The sequence below is a fragment of the Rhincodon typus genome, chromosome 10 (genome assembly GCF_021869965.1).
Source record: "Rhincodon typus isolate 14 chromosome 10, sRhiTyp1.1, whole genome shotgun sequence".
NCBI classification, from domain to species: domain Eukaryota; kingdom Metazoa; phylum Chordata; class Chondrichthyes; order Orectolobiformes; family Rhincodontidae; genus Rhincodon; species Rhincodon typus.
The window spans coordinates 61,937,583-61,959,549 of NC_063341.1; the positions used below are offsets into that span (position 1 = coordinate 61,937,583).

General features: G+C 39.9%; 1 protein-coding gene across 1 annotated transcript in view; it reads left to right on the top strand.

The window, feature by feature from the left end:
• The window catches only part of dpyda.1 (dihydropyrimidine dehydrogenase a, tandem duplicate 1), a 619,381-nt gene that overhangs the window by 423,817 nt on the left and 173,597 nt on the right, over positions 1-21,967 (top strand). Inside the window, exon 13 of the mRNA XM_048601540.1 lies at positions 17,340-17,504. Coding sequence (XP_048457497.1) covers positions 17,340-17,504 — 165 coding nt within the window. The remainder of the gene's footprint in view (positions 1-17,339; positions 17,505-21,967) is intronic.

Sequence of the window (21,967 nt, forward strand, 5' to 3'; positions counted from 1 at the left end):
TACCTACACTCACCTTTCCTGGCCCCATCCCCGCCTCTTCGACCTGTTTGTTTCCTCTCCACCTATCCTCTCCTCTATCCCTCTTCTATCCGCCTCCCACTCTCTCCCTATTTATTTCAAAACCCCCTTCCCCTCCCCCTTTTCTGATGATTGGTCTAGGCCCGAAACGTCAGCCTCTCTGCTCCTATGATGCTGCTTGGCCTGCTGTGTTCATCCAGCCCTGCACCTTGTTGTCTCGGAAATGAATGGGCTGCTTTGGAGATGACAGGGCCCATTACTAGTGGGGTGCTGCAAGGGTTACTGCTTGGACATTAGCAGTTCACAATCTACGTCAATGATTTTCATGCAGGAAGAAAATAAAATATTTCTAAATTTGCAAATGACTCACAACTATTTAAGATTGCAAGTTGTGAGGATGATGCAAGGAGGCTTCTCAAGGGTCTTGACAAGTGAATGAGCAAGAACCTGACAACACAATGAGAATAAGTGTAAGATTATCCATTTTCTTAGAAAGAAAACAGAAAGACAAAGTATATCTTCAATGACGATAAGCTGGGAAATGTTGAAGTTTAAAGAGACTGGGACGTTCTTGTTCATGATTCAATAAAATGTAACGTGCAAAAGCAGCAAGCAATTGGCAAATGGGATGTTGGCCTGCATCACTAGAAGATTTGAGTACAGGAATAGAGACATCTTGTGGCAGTTGTATAGAGACTTTATGAGACCTAACCTGGAGTTCTGTGCTCAGTCGTGATCTCCTTATCTAAGGAAGAATGAACTTGTGATAGATGGAATGAAACTGACATTAACCAGCCTAATCTGTTGGATGGTAGGATTGAGTTATGATGAGTGATGAAGGAAACTGGACCTGAAATCTCTAGCATTGAAACAAATAAGAGGTGATCTCATTGAAAATTACAAAATTCTCACAGGGATAGATAAGGTAAATGTGGATACGACGTTTTGTCTGTTGTAGAATCAGAACGCAGTATCTGAACAAAGGGAAACCGCTTGAGATTGAGACAAAGAGGAATTTCTTCACTCAGAAGATGGTGCATAAATGGAATTCTCTACCACAGAAAGCTGTGCAAGCTCTGTTATTAAGTAACTTTGAGAGAGAGGTTGATAGATTTTGGCTGCTAATGCCTCAAAGAATATGGGGATAGCACGGGAATATGGTATTTAGGTAGATAATCAATCGTGATCTAGAATGGCAGAGCAGGTTTGAGGGGCTGAATGGCCTCCTTCTTCTCTGTTCCTTTTATAATTTTCTTGATCTTGATAATGTCACCATTCAACCTTACCATGTCTAGAGCTTGGAGCCCACCTGGTTAACATTGTAAACAGTGTTGACAATAGCAAAAAATTGCAACAGGCTGTTGATAGATTAGATGAATGAGCAAAGCTGTGACAGATGGATTTTAATGTAGGCAAGTGTGAGGTTATCCATTTTGGACTGACAAAGGAAAAATCAGGGTATTTTTTTAGAAGGCATAAAGTTAAATATAGTGGATCAAAAACCGAAATTGCTGGAAGAACTCAGCAAGTCTGGCAACATCTGCAGAGAGAAAGCACAGTTAACGTTTTGGATCCAGTGACGCTTCTTCAGAACTGGTGGCAGCTAGGAAGAAGTCCTCTTTCACTCTCAACAAACTGCCCCTCCTCCTGCTTTTTGAGTATTGCAGGAGCTGTACCCATCAAAGCAAGTGGAGAGTAGTCCATCATATTCCCAACGTGTGCCTTAAAAATGGCGAACAGGGATTGAGGAGCTAGGAGGTGAGTTACTTCCTGTAGAATTCTTAGCTGTTGACATGCCCTTGTAGACACAGTATTTTAGCCCCGAAGAAACTCTGTCATAAGAAGTATTGAAAATTAAGAAAAAGGAAGCTGCTGATAGTCTGTCAATGCTTAAAGTTGACAAGGCATTAGGACTAAACGAATTGCATCCAAAGGTATTCAAAGAAGTGAAACTGAAAATTGTAGGGACGCTGGCTATAAATTTTCAGTCTTTGCTACATTCGAGGGAGATGCCAGAGGACTAGAGAATCGCAAATATTACACCCTTGTTTAAGAAAGGTTAGAAGGAAAAGCCCAGCAATAATAATACAGCCAGTTTAAATTCAATCATGAGGAATGTTCTGGAAACAGTGATTTGGCATAGAACTAGTTGAATTGAATTAAATCACGTTTATTGTCACATGTACTCAAATGAGTACAGCAAAAAATTTACAGTCTCCACATTACAGCACCATCTTAGGTACAAAGGTACCTAGGTACAAATACTTAAGATCAAATGCTCAGAAACAAAAAAAAGTTAGAAAAGTAAAGAAATAAATAGTTCACCTTTATTAGTCACAGGCATGAATTAGAAAAATACAGAAGTAAAAACTTCAAAATATCAGTCTTTCTGACCCAGTCCATGCCAGCACCTAACCTCAAGGGAGACCTTCGCGATCTTGCCACTGCCTGCACCGGACCCACCAACATAGGCACCATCTCTTCACCACTGGGCCCACTTCACTGACACTGCTAAACCCACACTTGCCATGCAACCAAGAGTCCCTTGCTCCACTACCAAGCCAGACTGCCGCTGGGCCACGAGTCCTGCTTTGCAGATGTTTTGCCAGTGCCCACTGGCACCACTGTCCCCAGTCACTGCAGCAGTTTTGCTGCTGCTACCGTTGGTCCTGAACATGGGGAGAATCCACTCGCTGCTGCTGCTGCTATGGGACCCGAATGGCAGGAGAATGCAGTCACTGTCGCATCACCAGGAGAACATCCTCACTGCTACTGCTGTGACCTCTGATAGCCAGGAGAAGCCACATTTTCATGTTTCTTTACTCATTCAAGGGATGAGGGTGTCACTGGCTAGGCAGCATTTATTGTCAACCACATTGCTGTGGGTCTAGAGTCACATGCAGGCCAGACCAGGGAAGGATGGCAGTTTCCTTCTCGAAAGGGCAGTGGTGAACCAGATGGGTTTTTCTGACAATCGACAATAGATTTGTAGGTCATCATTAGATTCTTAATTCCAGATATTTTATTGAATTCAAATTCCACCATCTGTTATGTTGGGACTTGAACCTGTGTCCCCAGAATTGGATCTGGGTCTCTGGATTGCCAGTCCAGCAATAATACCATTAGGCCATTGTATCCCCCAGCCACCATTCCCTATGCAGCCTGCTCTCACTGCCACGCCGGTACGCCGACCAACCCACCACAGAAAAGAAGAAATAAAAGACCAAAAGAAAAGGAAAATAAAGCAAAAGAAAAGAGCAGAAGCAAAAGTAAAATAAAGAAGGAAAGCAGATGGAAGTGGATGGGGTCTAGCCAAGAGCCTGCACACAGCCCTTTTACTTTGCCATCACCGCATAGTGGCCACATGAGAAAAGGTGAGTTGATCAGGAAGAGCAAACTTGAATTTTTAAAGGGGATATCATGTTTCACTAACTTGCTGCAGTTATTTGAAGAGTTAACAAAACGGGTCGATGAGGCTAATACTTTTGTTCTGGTGTTCATGGACTTTCAAAAGGCATTCAATACAGTACCATGCAACAAAGTTGTTAGAAAAGTATAGATCATGGAATAAAAGAGACACTAGCAATGTGAAGACAACATTTGCTGAGTGATAGAAAGCAGATAGTAATGATTAGTTGATATTTTTTGGCCTAGAGTAAAATTTGTAATGGACTTCATCAGGGATTGGTTTGGAGACCCTTGTTTTTCTTGATCTATTAATGATCTAGATATTAGTGTGCAGGGGACAATTTCAAAGTTTGTGGATAATACAGAACTTGGAAGGATTGTAAAATGTGAAGCGAACCGTGTGAATATCCAAAATGACAGAGTCAATTTGGTGGAGTGGAGTTGGTGAAAAATAATTTCACTGCAAAAAAGTGTGAGTTGATGTCTTTTGGTAAGAAGAACACAGACAGAAAATATAAAAATTTATACAGTTCATGTGAGGGTGCAGCAGCAGAGGGATCTGAGTATGTACGAGCATAAATCATTGAGGATTGCCATACAGGTGGAGAGAGCAATTAATAAAGCAGACAATGTCCTGAGCTTTATTAATATGGACACAAAGTACAAGATCAAGGAGATTCTGCTCAATTTATATAGTATAGTGACACTCACCCTGATATCAAGTCTAAAACTAGTTAGACCTCAGCTGGAGTGTTGTGCACAGTTCTGAGCTTCTCACTATAAGAAGAATGTGAATGCATTGGAGAAAGTGAAGAACAGGTTAACGAGAATGGTTCCAGGGATGAGAAACTTTTCTCCTGGGAGTGAAGACAGCTACGATAAGATTTGATAGAAGTTTCAAAATCATAAGAGGACTGGAAGAATAGATAGGGAGACATTGTACCCATTTGTAGAGGGATCGATACTGAGAGAGCGCAGATTTAAAGTGATTTGCAAATGTAGCAAGTATGCCATAAGATACAAAGCTTTTTCACACTTTGAGCAGTTCAGATTTGGAATGCACTGCCTGGAAGTGGGGTAGACACCATTTCAATTGAAGCATGAATGATTATTTGAGTAGGAACAATGTGCTAGCATATCTGGAAAAGGCAAAAAAGTGGCACAGAGTTATAATGCATATTCGGAGAGCTAGTGCAGAACATGATGGGCCAAATGTCCTCCTGCTGTGACATAACACTTTTGTGATTCTGTGATGGGGGTAGGGGTGAATTCGGCAGTGGTAATTCCATTGAAAGTAATGAGTTAGATTAGAATCTCTCTTGTTGAAGTTGGTCATAGTCTGGTATTTGTGTGATGCAAATGTTATTTGCCATTTATCACCTTGAGCCTGGATGTTGTCCAGGTCTTGTTATATGTGGAAATGGACTGCTTCAGTATCTGAGGATTTGCGAATGGTGCTGAACATTGTGCAGTCATCAGTGAACGTCCCCACTTTTGACCTTATGATAAATGGAAGGTCATTGGTGAAGCAGTTAAAGGTGATTGGGCCTAGGGCCCTACACTTGGTGATCTGGGACTGAGATGACTGACCTTTAATAGCCACAACCATTTTCCTTCCACACATGAGAATCCAGTACAGACAGTAAGCCAGACTTCAAATATTAAGAGTGAATGTCCGTGCTGGGAAACAGGCAATCTGACAGACATGAGCAATCTCCAGATTTTTTTTTTAAAGTTTAAGCTGTAAAACCTCAACCACTTCCAGAAGATGTGTAGAAGTACAACACAGTTACAGAGCGGCAGAAGGTCAATTAGTTACTCAAACCAAGATGTTGGTGAGGTAGAGCAAACGATAGTGGAAGATAAATTAAATGTATTCTTGGTGAAATTGGTGATCCAAGCAAATGTTTTGGAAAGAGGATTATGTCAATGGGAATAATTTTAGACTTGATACCAGGGCGAGTGTTACAATACTGTAAAATTAAGTACATTGAGTGAAGAAAAATTATACACAGAGGTTGAAACCTACAAAAGTAGAGTAACATGTTCATGGTGGTATGAGTCTCGAGATAGCGGGAATGCTACAGGAAAACCTGCAAAACGTAGAATGTAAGAGTATAAAATACATACTTACCTCACAATTCCCACTCACGGACATGAATGTGTGCCTTGGCTGGTACCTTCTTTCAAACAGCAGGTGTTAAACTAGTTACAATCAATATTGACTGGCCAAGAGACAGTTAGTCATGCAATGACTGATGAAGGAACAATCAGTCATGAAACAACAGGTATAGGAAATGGTAGTTGTCACACAGCCAGTCAAAGATACATGGGAAAGCAGAACTGGAAGGGTCTCTGGACCAGAACCATGAACTGATTTCTCTCCAGAGATGCTGCCAGACCTGCTGAGCTTTTCCAAGTATTTCTGTTTTGGTTTCTGATTTACAGCACCTGCAGTTCTTTTGGTTTTTATAAAGAATCTACTGAGATTACCTATGTAATTGTATATGTGATGTGTAGGTGCCGGTGTTGGACTGGGGAGGACAATGCCAGAAATTACACAACACCAGGTTATAGTCCAACAACTTTATTTGAAAACACAAACTTTCAGAGCCTCAGTCCTTCTTCAGGTGTTAGTGAGAGAAGGAATATTAGACACAGAATTTATAAGTAAAAGATCAAAGGGTCACATCACTGATCAGGGTGTATTAAATAAACCTGAAATGCTGTTAAATCTTTATTCAGTTAGATGGTTTTCATCGATTAATATGTATAGGTAAATCCCGAATTCCTTTTAAGTCACTGTCCTGAGAGAACTAAAGGTTTTAAAAGAGTAAAGAAGAGGTGACATTTTAGGTCATACACAGGATCTGTTTGGATGAGGACGAACGAGACAGACACATGTAGGTGTTGAAGGACACCCTCATAAGAACATGATTTGATGCTCAATTCATCGATCACCAGTTTCAATGTGCCACGGCGAAAAACCGTAATGACCTCCTCAAAAGACAGACATGGGATACGTCCGATAGGGTACACTTCATCGTCCAATACTTGCTGGGAGCGGAGAAACTAAACCATGTTCTTTGCAGCCTTCAATGCATTACTAATGATGATGAGCACCTCACCAAGGTATTCCCCACGCCTCCACTTCTCACCTTCAAGCAACCGCCAAACCTTAAACAGACCGTTGTTCACAACAAACTACCCAGCCTTCAGGTCAACATCGACCGCAACACTGTGCAATGCTGTCATGGCAACCTCTGCAAGACATGTCACATCATTGACATGGACACCACTATCACATGTGACAACACCAACCACCACGTGCACAGCAGATAATCATGTGACTCGGCCAACATTGTCCATCTGATACGCTGCAGGCAAGGATGTCCCGAGGCATGGTATATTGGCGAAACTATGCAGACTCTACGACAATGGATGAATGGACACTGTGCAACAATTGCCAGACAGGGATATTCCCTCCCAGTGGGGGAACACATCAGCAGTCAAGACGTTTGGCCTCGGATCTTTGGGTAAACATCCTCCAAGCGGACTTTGGAATACACAACAGCACAGAGTCGCCAAGCAGAGGCTAACAGTCAAGTTTGGAACACATGAAAGATGGCCTGAACCGGGATCTTGGGATCATGCATACATACACACACATGCGCACACACACACACACTCTCTCTCTCTCTCCCATACACACATAGACAGACACACAGACAAACACACTCTCTCTCTCTCCCACACGCACACACACTCGATCTCCCATGCACACACCCTTTCTCTCTCTCTCACGCCCCCCACACACACTCACACACTCACTCACTGTCTCTCACTCTCTCTCTCTCTCTCACACACACACACACACACACACACACACACACACACACACGTGAATCCATGGGGTGAATTTGTATTTGCAGGTACATTCTATTTTGTTCAAAATGCACACAATCTATAGACAGTCAGTCAATGTGGTGCTTTATAAATTCCTACTTTAGAAGTAAAACCAGTCTGACTCCAAACCAAAACACGAACAGATTCTAAACAAGGCCTCACACCTAACATGCATTGTCTGACCTAAAATGTTACCTCTTCTTTAAACAGATAAAACCGTTAGTTCTCTCATGACAGTGACTTAAAAGGAATTCGGGAATTTACATATACATATTAATCAATGAAAACCTTCCAACTGATTAAAGATTTAACAGCATTTCACGTTTGTTTAATACATCCTGATCAGTGGTTTGACCCTTTGATCTTTTACTTATAAATTCTGTTTCTACCTCTCTCACTAACACCTGAAGAAGGAGAGAGGCTCCGAAAGCCTATGTTTTCAAATAAACCTGTTGGACTATAACCTGGTGTTGTGTAATTTCTGACAATATAATTATATCGTTTCATACTGTCATCCAGATGGAAAAATGTGACTGCACAGAGTTGGCAAAAACATCTCCTATCAATACTGAAGAGAGTTCAGATGACAAAAATTGGCAAAATTTGCAAGAAGACACAAATGATGAGAAAGATAATGAGCAGTAGGACCTGTTTGACCTCGTTGATTAAACTTTAAATGAAGTTATTCAGACAGCCAAGCAGCCAAGTGAAGAAATTGTAATAGCAGATTTGAATTTGATGTCACGACACAAGTTCAAGCAGAGCATTTCATTTCTTCATCTTCCAATGAAGAATAATCAGCATCTGTGACATGGAGTGTGCTGAACAACCAATGGTTCACAAGCAGTAAGACTAAGGATTTTAATATGTTGTGCCAACCAGGAAGATAAGCACAAAAGGCGAATGAAAGCCTCCAAATTAATCAACAAGTACAAGCTCAGAATTTGCATGTTTGAACACAGGGATATCAGCAGATTAATAATAAATTGCACAGATTGAAGATGGGCTGCGCAGAAGTCAGCACTAAGGTGAAACAACCAATGTCAGTAGATTCAGGACAGAGTCAAGAAGGAACTATCCAGCATGGAGAAGCAGGATACTGTCAAGAAGCCTGGCTGTAAAATCCAGGATTCTGCAAAAAAGGAAAGTATGTGTTTGATCAGGGCAGCAGTCTTCCATGAAATACATTCATGAGTTTAAAGGCTTCCCCAGATGATGTTTGAAGCAATTGCCTGTTTCTGCAGGAAAGAGATCCTCTGGGGATTAAGTGTCCTCCACTGAGATAATGGACCAATTGCCTCCTTCAGCAGGAGGATCATTTTCTGCGAAGGACATCCAAGAGATAAAAACTAATCCAGTGGAGAGACTTTACAGACCGCATACAGTCCAGAACAGATTAAAGGTCAACAATCCTCAAGCTAAAAACCTACCAATGCTCCATTTCCAAAGTGAATGCATTCCAGAGGAACTGTGAAACCTCCAGAGCTTCTTAACTTGTGAAGTTAGAAACTTTGGGGTGATGGTGCAATGTTAAATGTAATTATGTGGATGAATTATTAATGTTAACTACTGGAAAAAAGGGAGGTGCTTAAAAATTTTCTGAAGAAGGGTCTAGGCCTGAAACGTCAGCCTTCCTGCTCCTCTGATGCTGCTTGGCCTGCTGTGTTCATACAGCTCTACACCTTGTTATCTCAGGTGCTTAAAAAGTAATGGTTCTGAAAGCATGAATACAGAAGACTGTATTGAGCTCTACCCAAAATGCAATTGTAAGGCTTTGGGCGAGAAAGGTAGAACATTGTAGGACCTAAAAAGTGTTGGACCCATTATTTTAAATCTCTTAGTAACAATGTCTGTCTTATTAATGTAATTTATACCTGATTTCTGTCATGCATTAACCTACAACTTATTGATAGATAGATAGCTTCTTGCTAAGCATGGGAGTAAAATGGATATTGGGGGCAGCTGGGAATGTGGGTTTGAGGTTCCCGTCAGATCATCCATGGTATAGTTGGCTCAAGGGCCTATAGCTACATCTAGGTGGTATGTAAGACAAGAAACTTTCCCCATGAGATGATGTAGTGATTTTCCTCCACCACAGTAGAAAAAGCAGATCCAGAGGAGTCAAACCGATAAGAAGCATGGTGACAGCAAATCCACCTTTAATTTTTTTCTGAGAGTCAAGTCGGCTAATACAATGTGGTGAGCAGAGATGAGGATTCATCATTAAACAATGCCCTTCACACTTACTCCATCATTTAATACAATTAGGGCTCATCTGGGGCTTCAACTCCACTTTCCTGCTCACACCCTAATCTCTTGGATTCAGCAGCATCAAACTCTCCAGATGACAATTATTGTGTTTTTCTTACAAGGTCTCCCTTATTTCTGGACTTGTAACTTTGATCTAATATGATCCAATTTATTGTGTTCAGTCCTGAGCACCCTATTTAAGGAAGGGTGTTAAAGCCGTGGTGAGAGTTCAAAGGAGATTTTACAGAATGATATATGGAATGATAGTATTCGATACAAGGAAAGATTAGAGAAATTGGGTTTCTGGTCCTTGGAGCAGAGGAGATTAAGAGGTGACAATTATGAACAATTTTGACAGGATAAAGAAGGATGTTCTGTTTCCACTGGTTGGTATATCAGTAACTTCAATATTGTCAGCAGGAGAGCTAGGATTTACGTGAGGAGAAACTTCTTTACTGAGGGAGTTGTTACAATTTGGAATGCGCTGCCTGAAAGAGTGATGGAGGTGGATTCCACAGAAGGTTTGAAAAGAGAGTTGGATACATATTTGAAAGTGATGAAGTTAGAGGTTACGGAGATAGGGCTGGAGAGTGGGACCAGCTAGGTAGCTCTTTTGGGAGCCAGTACAGACAAGATGGGTCGAATGGTCTTCCGTACTCTATGATTCTATGAATTATTCAGGGTCTTAAAGACATCTCCCACCCCTGTCCTCTGTCCTTTGCTATCCCTGTTTTCTACACAGACCGATTCCACATCATGATCTATTGCTCCGACATATTGTTAGCCACCACTGCATTGATACCTTTCTTTATTAAAAATAAATGACCTCACCCCTCTTTCTGTTTTTGCTAATTTTTGTGGAAAGTTGAAGACCCTTGAATATTGTGATCTCAATCTTGATCATCCTGGAATCATACCTCTGTAATAGTTCATTTCATTCTATTTTCATTCAATCTTGTTACACATGGTGTGTGCATTCAGATAAAGAGTTTAGGACTTGCCTTTTTTTGCCATTATTACTTATTCACCCACAATTTCCCCTCCAAGCCACTCAACATCCTGACTTAGAAATATATCACCATTCCTTCACTGTTGCTGGGTCCAAATCCTTGCACTTCCTCTCTAGTGACATTGTGGATCTACCTGCAGTACATCGACTGCACTGGTTCAAGAAGGCAGCTCACCATCACCTTTTCAAGGGCAACTAGGGACGGGCAATAAATGCTGGCCCAGCCAGCAGCACCTACAAAGAATCATACAGAACAGAAGAGGTCCTTCGGCCCATCAAATCAGAACTGACAGAAATCATCCCATGAAGTAATATTGTAAAGTTCATTTGACACTAATTTTGATCTGGTCGAATAATATAGAAGCACAGACGATTATCTGGAACATAAAATGTATTTGTAAGTATCCTTATTTCACTGCCTATTAAAGGAAATATATTTAGCAAATTTCTTTTCATAGCTGCAGATAATTCATGCTGGTTTAGTCATACAATATGGCTTGAGGATAAAGCAAAATGATTTTTCTGTGAAACCTTGGGCTTGTTCTGCTTTTTGAACTACTTGTGTATGGGTTAAAAACACAAGCTGTGACCTTGCTGATCGAATCTGTAACACACTATTTGCCTGATAAGTTGAATGTTTCTGCAAAAAACATTTATTCCTCATCTACCTCTGGTATATTGAAATGATAAAATATACAGACGTATGAAAACTATGATTTATCAAGTAAACAATAATTCAAGTTGCAATCTAAATGCAGTGTAAAATTCGATTGTAGGGAAAGAGAAGTATGTGTTATGTTGTAATTTTTTCATTCACTGGAAATATAATTTCTACTGCCTGTATGTCACAAATCATAATTTCAACTGTGGGAATTTCTGGGTTTACTAGAAAATCTGTACATTTCTCGGTGTGCTATTCTGTAAAAAATATCCTCTATTTAATGTCCAGTAAAGGAGAACAATAATTTAACTATCGTAATAGCCTTGAGACAGCATATGATATTTAGAAAGATATGAGTTTGGCACTGGCACCTACACTGTTTTTTCCTGTCAATATGAAGACCACAGACAAATTTCATTTTGTATGAGGTACAATCAGTTACCAATGAACATATGGTGTTTTGAAAATATAATGAAGTTTCTTTTTAATGTATTTGTCACTGCTTTTATCAGTCAGCACTTTTATCTGTAGCAGTTTCTTCTGAGTTAATGGAATTTGGCCCCTATATTTGAGCAATTGCATGTAAAATTAACATGGCTTCAACAAACGTTTTAAACCAGTTACCATGTAAATCTAGCGTGAAAATTATTTCAGCCTATAAAATGCCAGCATTTGACAGATACAAAGATAAATAATCCTGTATTATGGTAACTGTACGCTTTATCAAACATATGCAAATCAGAACTAATTAGCACTAATTAAGGTTATTTTTGCCTATCTCTCTGGAAAACTGTCTAAATGTTATGCAATCTAGTTAGCACACTGATTATCCTAATTGTTTTATATTGCTTGCTTCTTAATTAAAATATGTAAATTGTAGTTAATTGGTAAATAGTAAAAGAGTTAGCTTTGACTCCGGCAAAAAACAGGGATTATGCACTCGACGGATAGCAATAGATTTTACAGAAAGTTTGTTGAAATATTTTTAAATGGTTTCTAGTGTAACTTCAATAGTGGCCAACTGGCTATAACATGATGGTTTTTAAAAACATAAATATTCAAAACTGAAATACAGCAAACGATCAATTACATCTTACAGAAGGAAAACCGAAAGAACTGCGGATGCTGTAAATCAGGAACAAAAACAGAAGTTGCTGGAAAAGCTCAGCAGGTCTGGCAGCATCTGTGAAGAAAAAAAGCCAGAGTTCATGTTTCGGGTCCAGTGAGGAAGGGCCAAAGTTGCTTCTGAGGAAGGGTCACCGGACCCAAAACGTTAACTCTGATTTTGTTCTTCACAGGTGTTGCCAGACCTGCTGAGCTTTTCCAGTAACTCCTGTCTTTGTGGCTACAACTTCAGGCCTGTCCTATTGCTGGTGTATGACATTTACACCATGAGCCTCATTTCTCACCCTCGCCCTCCCTGTCTGCCATTCTTTATTAAGGTCTGCAGGTCCAACATTTCTGTGGTGGCTTTTGCAGCATGAAAGGGAAGTGCTATCCTTGATTTGTGAGCACCATGTTTTTGAGTGAGATCCTTTTTGTTTCCCGCAGAAATTTCTGTGGCAGGCAGAAGTTGCCATTCCCTGCATCTATCATTAACTGACACACATATGCTAACGATATGCATGGCATATTTTGTCAGAATTCCCACAGTTTGCAGCCCCTTGGATATTGTTTCCATTGATGTAACCTAGACACAGGTAAATGAGATCTAGCGTCTCTTGGCAGGGTGTTCCTATTTAGTGGAAGTGATCCACGAGCAAGCTTATTGCCTGGAAAATCTTTGTCCATTTCTTACATCTGTCTTTTTATTTGAGGAGATTACTTGTTTTCTTTTTGTTTGCTTTGCAACCAGAGTCAGGCGCTTCCTGGATAACAGCTAATTTTTGATTCTCACAAACAGCAAGTGTTATTAACAAGCAGCATGGGATCACAATGGAAACTTATCCTTGAGTAGCATCAACGAAGGATGAAGTCAACTGACTATTATGAATGATTTTCGTTTCATGAATTGAATGAGTTGTCACTTCTATTTAACAAATAAACACAATAAAAGGTGTAATATGTTGCCATGCTCCAGAGCCGTTTTGACTTACAGAAGATCTTAAGATATAAGACTGAAATTAACATATAAATCTTAAATATAAATAAAAAACAGAGTTCATCATCCTTCCCTCTTGTGCTCTGCTTGACATCAAGGGGGAGCGGGCGTCTCCGCAATGGGCTCTGGGCCCACCAATGCCCCTGCATCACAGTCCATTCCTGGAGTACCAATTCAAGCTATTGCATTGCCACAGCTGAAGCCCTATATCTCCGATTCTGATGCCAACCACAGGTGTAATACTCTCCTGTTCCTCTCATCTCCCTGCCCCCAGTGCATCTCTCAGATCTCACAAGAAACTTATTTAAGGAAACACCAGATGACATGCCAAGTGACCTGGAGCCCCAGTCACAGAACTGAAAACTTCTTTCAGTGATTGTAAAGTCAGATAATTTCAATCTTTTCACCACCAGCTACATTCAGGCTGCAATTAGGGATCAGTACAGTGTTTTCCAGAGAACTGTCTGCATCTGCCCAGCTCCCAATCCATCTTGAGGAGGTCTGAGGAATTCAACTACTTCAGAATGTATTAAGGATTTTCCATAGTTCAACTTTTGCACCATGAGGCTGTTCTGGTAGAGATAGTAAATTTATCTGGATGAGTATTTGAAATGCCCAGGCACAAGTATAGATAAGTGGGATTAGTGTAGTTTGGTGTTTGTTGATCAGCATAGACATGGTGGGCTGAAGGGTCTGTTTCTATGCTGTATGACTGTATGACCCTATTTCCAAAGTATTAATTCCAACATTGAATTGCCCAATATTCCTGTAGTTAGCTGTGCAAAAAATTAATGTTAGTAGAGATTGATTCTGAATTATTATGAAGTGTTCATTGCAAGGATATCCAATTGCCAAGATCTATTCAGGGAAGACAGGAATTTTGTTTTGGATAGGATCAGGCAGTGAAGTTATAGCCCTTTCTTCATGGCTAATGAAAACTTCTTATCTCAATACAATAAAACCCACTAATCTCCAGAATGATTATTGAGGGGATTACTGGCAGTCTGAAGTCAGGATTTACTTGTTGTGGTTAACCTGGAAGGGCAATGCAGTATGATTCTATGCAAAACTCTTTTGCTATGATTACTTGCTGCGCTTTCAGATGGGACTGGATATGTGGTCTCAGGAGGAGGTGACTGAGGCTGCTCAGGAACATAAATCTCAGCCACATACACGAATATGGGAACAAGAGTAGGCCATTCAGCCCACCGAACCTGCTCCACCATTCAGTATGATAATGATTGATCAAATACTTCAGTGTCTTTCACCAACACTGTCTCCATAACCTTTTACGACACGGTGATGAAAAATTAATCAACTTTTATTTTAAATATACTCAAAAACTCAGCTTCTACAGACTCTTCGTTCATTGGGAGTCATCAGCAAGATATTTTCTTTTAGCTAAAGTGCCTTTAAACGTACTATATCGCAACTCATTTTTTCTTCATTCATTATGTACATAGACATCTTCTTTCCAGGGCTTCATTACCTCAATGAGGCTCATTGAACAACAGGCCAAGTTTACAGTTTCTTGTGGAACGATAGTAACTATAGTAAGTGATTTCAGGTATGACAAAGGGAGGCCTCAGGTGGTAGGCCTCTATAGACATGACCAGAAGGTCAAGTGTTAGAGGAAATCAAAACAGAAAAAGCTTGAAAGACCAGTGAGGTAGCAACTGTGGAAAGAGAAACAGTGGCGGGGGGCGGGGTCAATGAATCAGACTTCTTATTTGAGATTTCCAGCATTTTCTGATCTTATTACAGACTTTTATCATCTTTTGATTCTTCTTTTGTAGTAAGAGGGCCTTACAACATAATTTGGTGTTATTGTATGGTCCAACGTGGAGGAAAAGCTTATGAAGTGGTACTAAACAATGGTTTCAGGTGAAGGAGTTGGAAAAACTATCGGTCACTAGAGCCCTGCGAATGAAGGCTTGTCATTACATTGAAGTGGAGCTCTGTGCTATTTCACTAAGATGACATTTTGCACAACATCAGCCAGTTTTCACTTCCTTCCAGCTTTTCAAGCAAACTTTCTTTAAATCAGGTATTCAAGCCATTCTCACCTTTCTTAGTCATTTCTAATTCTTACTTTTGTTCTTCATCTTCATTGAGGCCAATAGAAAAGATGTGGAGGTGCCGGTGTTGGACTGGAGTGGACAAGGTTAGAAATCACATGGCACCAGGTTATAGTCTAATAGTATTTTCAAATAAATCCAGTAGAAAAAAAATGTCAGGCATTGTGTCTAAACAGTGTCCCTTTTGGATTTGTGTTCCCATCAAAGCTGAACTGGACCTGTGCTGTATTTGAACATGTAAATGGGTTCCTAACAAATTCCTATATCCCCGATTTTAACATACGTGTGGGCACATTCCGTTGGAATATACAGTTTCCAGTATGATTTTAACCCTCAGCGTATTCTCTAACCAAAGATATCTTTCACAAGACTTGCTTAATTGAGCCTAAACAGAAATTGCTGGAGAAGCTCAGCAGGTCTGGCAGCATCCATGGAGAGAAAGCACTGACCCTTCATCAGTCACTTAGCATGAGGGTATTATTTACGTGATTCAACATAATAGAAAAGGACAAATACAAAAGGTGTGTATTTTGATGTAAGTATGGTCACAAATTCTAAATTCTAGGATTGACACAATGTATGTTCATTACAATTTTCTTATAAAATTTTGTTACAAAATATATTCCTGTTCAACAGTGATATATCAAGAAGCTTGTGAACATTTTATGTCCTGTATCCATCACTACTTTTAAGCATTTTTTTAATATTATAGTTACTCTCCATGTAATTTTAATCCTCAAGATCTTTTGCTTCTACCACTAACAAATTAACTTTTTACTATGATTTTCAAGTAAGGTTAATGTTAAAGTTAATTTAAAAGTTAAAGTAGTAATTCTACAAGCCATTTGGTCCTTTAACTGTCAAATTACAGTACTGAAGTGGATTGTATCGCAGTCTCTAACCTTTTAAATGTATGCAGAGCATCAGCATATTGGGAGATGTATAATTACATCTTGGCTTATTCATAGAAAACAAGTTCAAAATCATTTTTATCTTTGAATGCCTGCAGGTCTTTGAAGTGATTGCTAATGTTTGAACTTTTCTCTGTAATTTTATTATATCCCTTTATCTATAATTTTCTTCATAATGTTAATGTCACAGAATATTATACATAGATGTATAATATATACAATCTTTTGAAGAGTTGAATTATTTTTTAAAAGTGCTTAAGCTTTCATTTCCTTATGTTTCTCCTTGTTTTTTTCTAAACCTAAACACCGAACAGATGAAAACTTGCAAGGTTAATTATATATCAAAGTTTATTATAAGAGTAATTTGTGTTTTTTTTAATGATATAACACCCAACAGGTAAGTTTAAAAATTAATTTTCTCTGAATGTTTCTTGCTTAACTATTAATTGAGGGATCCTGTTACTAGTATTAATTAAGGCAAAAAATAGCAAATCAAAGCAGTTCATTTCTCAGTGCTATCTATTACCTTATACTGGTTACATGAGCTATCGGCTGTGCCTCCACATATTCCCTGGGTTTGAAAGTCGTGGCCTATCTGGTGTACTCTTACTACAAGTTTGGCACGAGTTCAATCAAACAGTAACAAATAAGCCTACGACCCAAATATTTCTCAGCAGTTTCCATGAGGTTTCACTGGGATCAGTTATCAACCAACACTGTTGAGTCAAATATATCAACAGCCTCTTGAAGAGATCAAAGGATTCTCCCATGGCACCCGTCATGCACCCTTTCCACCCATCCCCTTGGAATCCAAGAGTTCAATTTCAAAAGCTAATTTACACAAGAGTGTGGCTGTGCAGTAAACAGCCATTTTTGAAGGGGAAAGAAAAATACTAAAGTGGAAGGAAGAAATGTGAACTACAGGATTAGGTTGCAGTGCTTTTTTAACATTGGTAATGGATTAGTTCTTTACTGATATCATGTTTATATTTAATAGGATGTAGTGACCAATGTTTCTCCAAGAATTTTACGTGGAATGACCTCTGGCCCTGTCTATGGCCCAGGACAAAGCTCCTTTCTTAACATTGAACTCATCAGTGAGAAGACATGTGCATACTGGTGCAAAAGCATTACTGAATTAAAGGCTGATTTCCCAAATAATGTGAGTACCATAACATTGTTTGAATTTTCCCTTAATAGCACATCCTGCATTTACTTCCTATGTTCTGAAGGTGCACAGAACTATGAGTTATTATCTTGCCTTGCAATCTATAACTATTATTAGACTTTGCTTCACTTAATGTTTAATGCAGTATTCTGACAGCTTTCAGTTTTCCAGGTACTTTTTCATTTGCGTAACACAGGATTCCAGCTCACTTTAGTTTTCTATTAATGTATTATTACCTAATATGCAAAATAATCTGGGAAGTAATCCTGTGAGTGAGACTGCTGTTGTTCATTGTCTCTGGATTGTAGAGAGGATTTTCGTAATGCTGAGATGTTACTTAAGAAGATAATAAATACCAGTGTCATACTAGACACTCTTGTGACTCTTGCTGTTGAAGCCAGTCAAACAGTTAAGCGGACAAACACTTCAGTTAGCTTCCTTTGATTCCTGCATAAGTTTAAAATGATTTATTCTTAGAAGGGCTAGCTAGTAATTTCTGGTGGGTTCAATTCTAATAGAAGCAGTTTTGCATGTTATGCCTTTCAGCCTGCATTCCATATAATCAGTTTTAAAATAATTACAGCACTTGTTATTTTTTAAACCATCCAAAGATATACTAAAATAGAGCCTTTTATGGCTTGAAACTTGACCAGTCACCTCTTTAATGCTGAAGTTCCTTAAATATGGTTATCATCTTAGACAACAGCTTAATAATCACGAGATTATTAACCTAAAAGGTTAGGGTGTTTATTATTTCCCATCCTAGCTTCAGTGGGAGATCAGCAGAAGATTTGGAAAAGTGTCAGCATCAACAATTCTCTACCACTTCACTGGAATTAGTTTTGTTATTGTTTTGGTGAAGTTAAGCCAAAAGATCAAACCAGCCCAAAGGCAATTTCCAACCCCAAGATCTTATGCTCATAAGTAAATGCACAGAAAGTAATTATCTCCAGTTTTTGTTGGTCAGGAGCCATAGGCTTTACTTTTTATTTTAAAAGCAACAGTGTAGTAGCAGGGCAGAGACTGCTGCCTGTTCCTCAGAATATGTCACAATCCTGACACTTTCCCTTGGGTGGGAGATAAGTTTGTGGGGATGGATGGTGGGAGTTTGGAGGTGTTAGTTGGAGGGTGTAGGTGGCTTCATTTCTTATTCAAGGGAGGTCACCAAGAAAGAACCTGTTTCTGCCAATATCTATAAAATCCCTGCAAGGTTTAAAGCTCTCAGAGAATGTCGAGGGGTTGCCTCAAATGATCGAAAGCAGAAACATAAAAAAAAGGCCGTTCAGCCCTCTGAGCCTAATCTGCCATTCAATTTGCTCATGGCTGATCATCCAGCTCAGTATCCTGTTCCCACTTTCTCCCAATACTTTTTGATCCCTTTAGCCCTAAAAACTATACCTAATTCCTTGGCCTCAACTGCATTCTGTGGCAAAGTCACAGGCTCACCACTCTCTGGGTGAAGAAATTTCTCCTCATCTCATTCCTAAATGGCCTACCCCTTACCCTTAAACTAAGGCCACTGGTGCTAACTGGCTAAGCAAGACATTAAGAAAGAGAAATCCATCAAACTTCACTACTTTCTGATTGAGGTCATGTAGCTCCCAAAAGAGAAGTGTTCTGAAAGACATGACAATGGTCTAAAGTTGTCCTCCAATGACTAGAAGCTTTGTGGGTACACCAGAAGAACTCCAAAGATTGAAGGGGAAAAGCCAATTGCGATATTACCTCACTTCCACTGGACCACTTTACTAGTGCTTCTTTATAAGTTGTTATCAGAATGCAGCTGTAGAAAGAACAGCCAGTAGGCTGACAATCATTACCATTCTATGAGGAAATATTTCACCACCATTTAGGCAATTAGTCTTTCATCGTACTGCTCTCTGTAGTTTGAGGGCAGTATTTCTCTATAATAATATAGTATGAATGAATAAAATTAGTACTACCATTTCTGCACCATCTCTGATAAGAAAAAATTGAGCACATTGGTATCTGAATGTTTTTAAGACTGGTGAACACTCCAAAAGGGAGTTTACCGTCTGCTAATGTCTAAAACAACAGAAGAAATTTGCAATTATTTCTAGGCATTCCAGTTAACATTATAAGACGAATGGCATGTGGCATGCACAGTTTGCTTCACTGCAAAGTTGTAACAGCTTTGGATAGACTGAAAACTGCTTGATATATGGTAACAGTGCCACACCACAAAGACTGTTGCCCCCTCGATGCTACAGGTGTATGTGTGCAAATGAGTTGCCATCAGTAAATGAACGGAGGTCAACACTTTTATAAACTTGTACAAAGCATGTGATACTGTAGGAAGGTCATGGGGATCAGATTTGAAAGGTCAGCCATCCAGCTGATAGATAATGTGTTGTGTTAAAATTCTTTCAAAAGAGACAAGAGGGTGTTATTTACCAAGAAGAGGGGACACTGTGGATGATCAATGGAAATTAGCCAGTAATTGGGCAATGAGAAAACACATGCATGATTTTTCACTTACATTCCATTTTGTTTGAAACCTTTTATTATTTTGAAGTTGATACACATTTGAAAATAAATCACTGCAAAGAAGACTATACAGAAGTTTATCCTTCACTCCTCTAACGGCTGAGCAGTATGTGTCTCTTGCTGAACCTAATTCTTTTGCATCCTTTTCCACCAGCAATTAACTCCCAACTGATTTCTACACCAACTGAGAAGAGCTGCAGACATGAAACTGCCAGTTTAAGCCCCAATGTCACCACATCCAACCACCCAACTGCTTAGACAATTGTTTCCTGCACCAGCAGTAATATGTACCTGTTGGCTTTAGGAACATATGGAGCTTAGCATTCGTGTGTCTGGAATAAACATTCTAATTAAAAGCATAATGAGCTCAATTTTTAGTTGATTGAAAACAAAAAAATATAAATCTATGCTGCATACTCTGTTATAAATATAGTTCAATGATGTTTAAAGTCATCTGCAATATGTTATTTCTGTAGGCCTTGGGTTATAGTGTTCTTGAAGAAGTTGCCATCAGATGCAGTCACCCAACTAAGGTTATATGGAGGCTTGAATTTCCCAAGGGTAGGAAGGGGTGGTGAGTGTTACATGCCTGCCCTGAATGAGGATCTGTATCACACCAACTGACGCTCAGCAAAGCTGCTCTGCAATAACATATCCCAGGGTGGCCTTAAACAAGTGAGCACCAGATATCATGAACCCTTCCTTCACCAACCCATTCACCCTGCCGGCCACACTCCCCCACCCCACCCATCCTGGCTTCCATTGGAAGGAAGCCCTCTCCTTATATGGCATTCCCAGCAGCACCAGACCCTGGTAGTGGGTATTGATGGGGCTACAGGAAAACCACTGGAGGAAAAGTAGTGGTTAGAATCCCGACAGTGTGGAAAGGGGGCATTTTGCCCATCAAGTCTGCGACAACCCTCTGAAGGGCATCCCAACCAGACTCAGTCCCCATCCCTCCCCCTATCCCCATAATCCTGCTTTTTACCATGGCCAATCCTCCTAGCCTGTTCATCCCTAGACTGTGGGAGGAACTGAAGCACCCAGCAGAATGCCATGCAGACATAGGGAGAACATGCAAACTCCACACAGACAGTCGCCCAAGGCTGGAATCAAACCTGGGTCCCTGGCACTGTGAGGCAGCAGTGCTAACCACTGAGCCACCGTGCTGCCTATCTGGTTCTCAGATTAAGATAAATTCGAGGCTTTAGGTTGGGAAAGGATTGGGTTCCTTGGGCTGGGAAGTGGGGAGTGGGTTTTGAAACCGAGGTGGGGAGAAACAAAGTGAGAGTTAATATCTTGGGATATGTCCTCCACACACACAGGACAAGTTCCTTCCCCAGCCCACACTAAAAACTGCACCTCTCCCTTCCCACATTTTCCACAGTTATTTAAGAAAAAACTTTTGGGTCTTACTTGCCCCACACCAACTACTATATGGCATGGACAATGTACTATTTGGGTCAACTGCCTTATTCACAAACTCAATTGCCACTGAATTTTTTGGTTTAGTTAGTGGGGCAGGTTGCCAATTTGAGTTGGCTAATCATTTGACTTTACTTGGTTCACTCCCATTCCTCATCCCTCTCTGGAGATTCATCCAATGGCGGGAGCCATAAAATCTAGCCTCAAACCTCATTTAGATATCCCCAAATTTTAGCTGATAAGTTTCCCGTGAAGCATCTTTAAACATTTTATTATATAAAATAGCTGATGCTGTCTTATTTGCACTCCAGGAAATCTTACGAACAATCAAAGATTTAACTCTGTGTTTCTCAAAGATTTTTTGCACTTTTAATTATCAGGGTGAGTTGGGAGGGTTAGGAAGTATCTGTTGTTGTTCCAAAGTTATTCTGCATATGTGGTTACTAATTCTTGGGCCAGCTTTCAATAAAATTTCTTCGGTAATTTTCTGAGGTTAGCCCTTATCGCGATAATTTTATATTTAG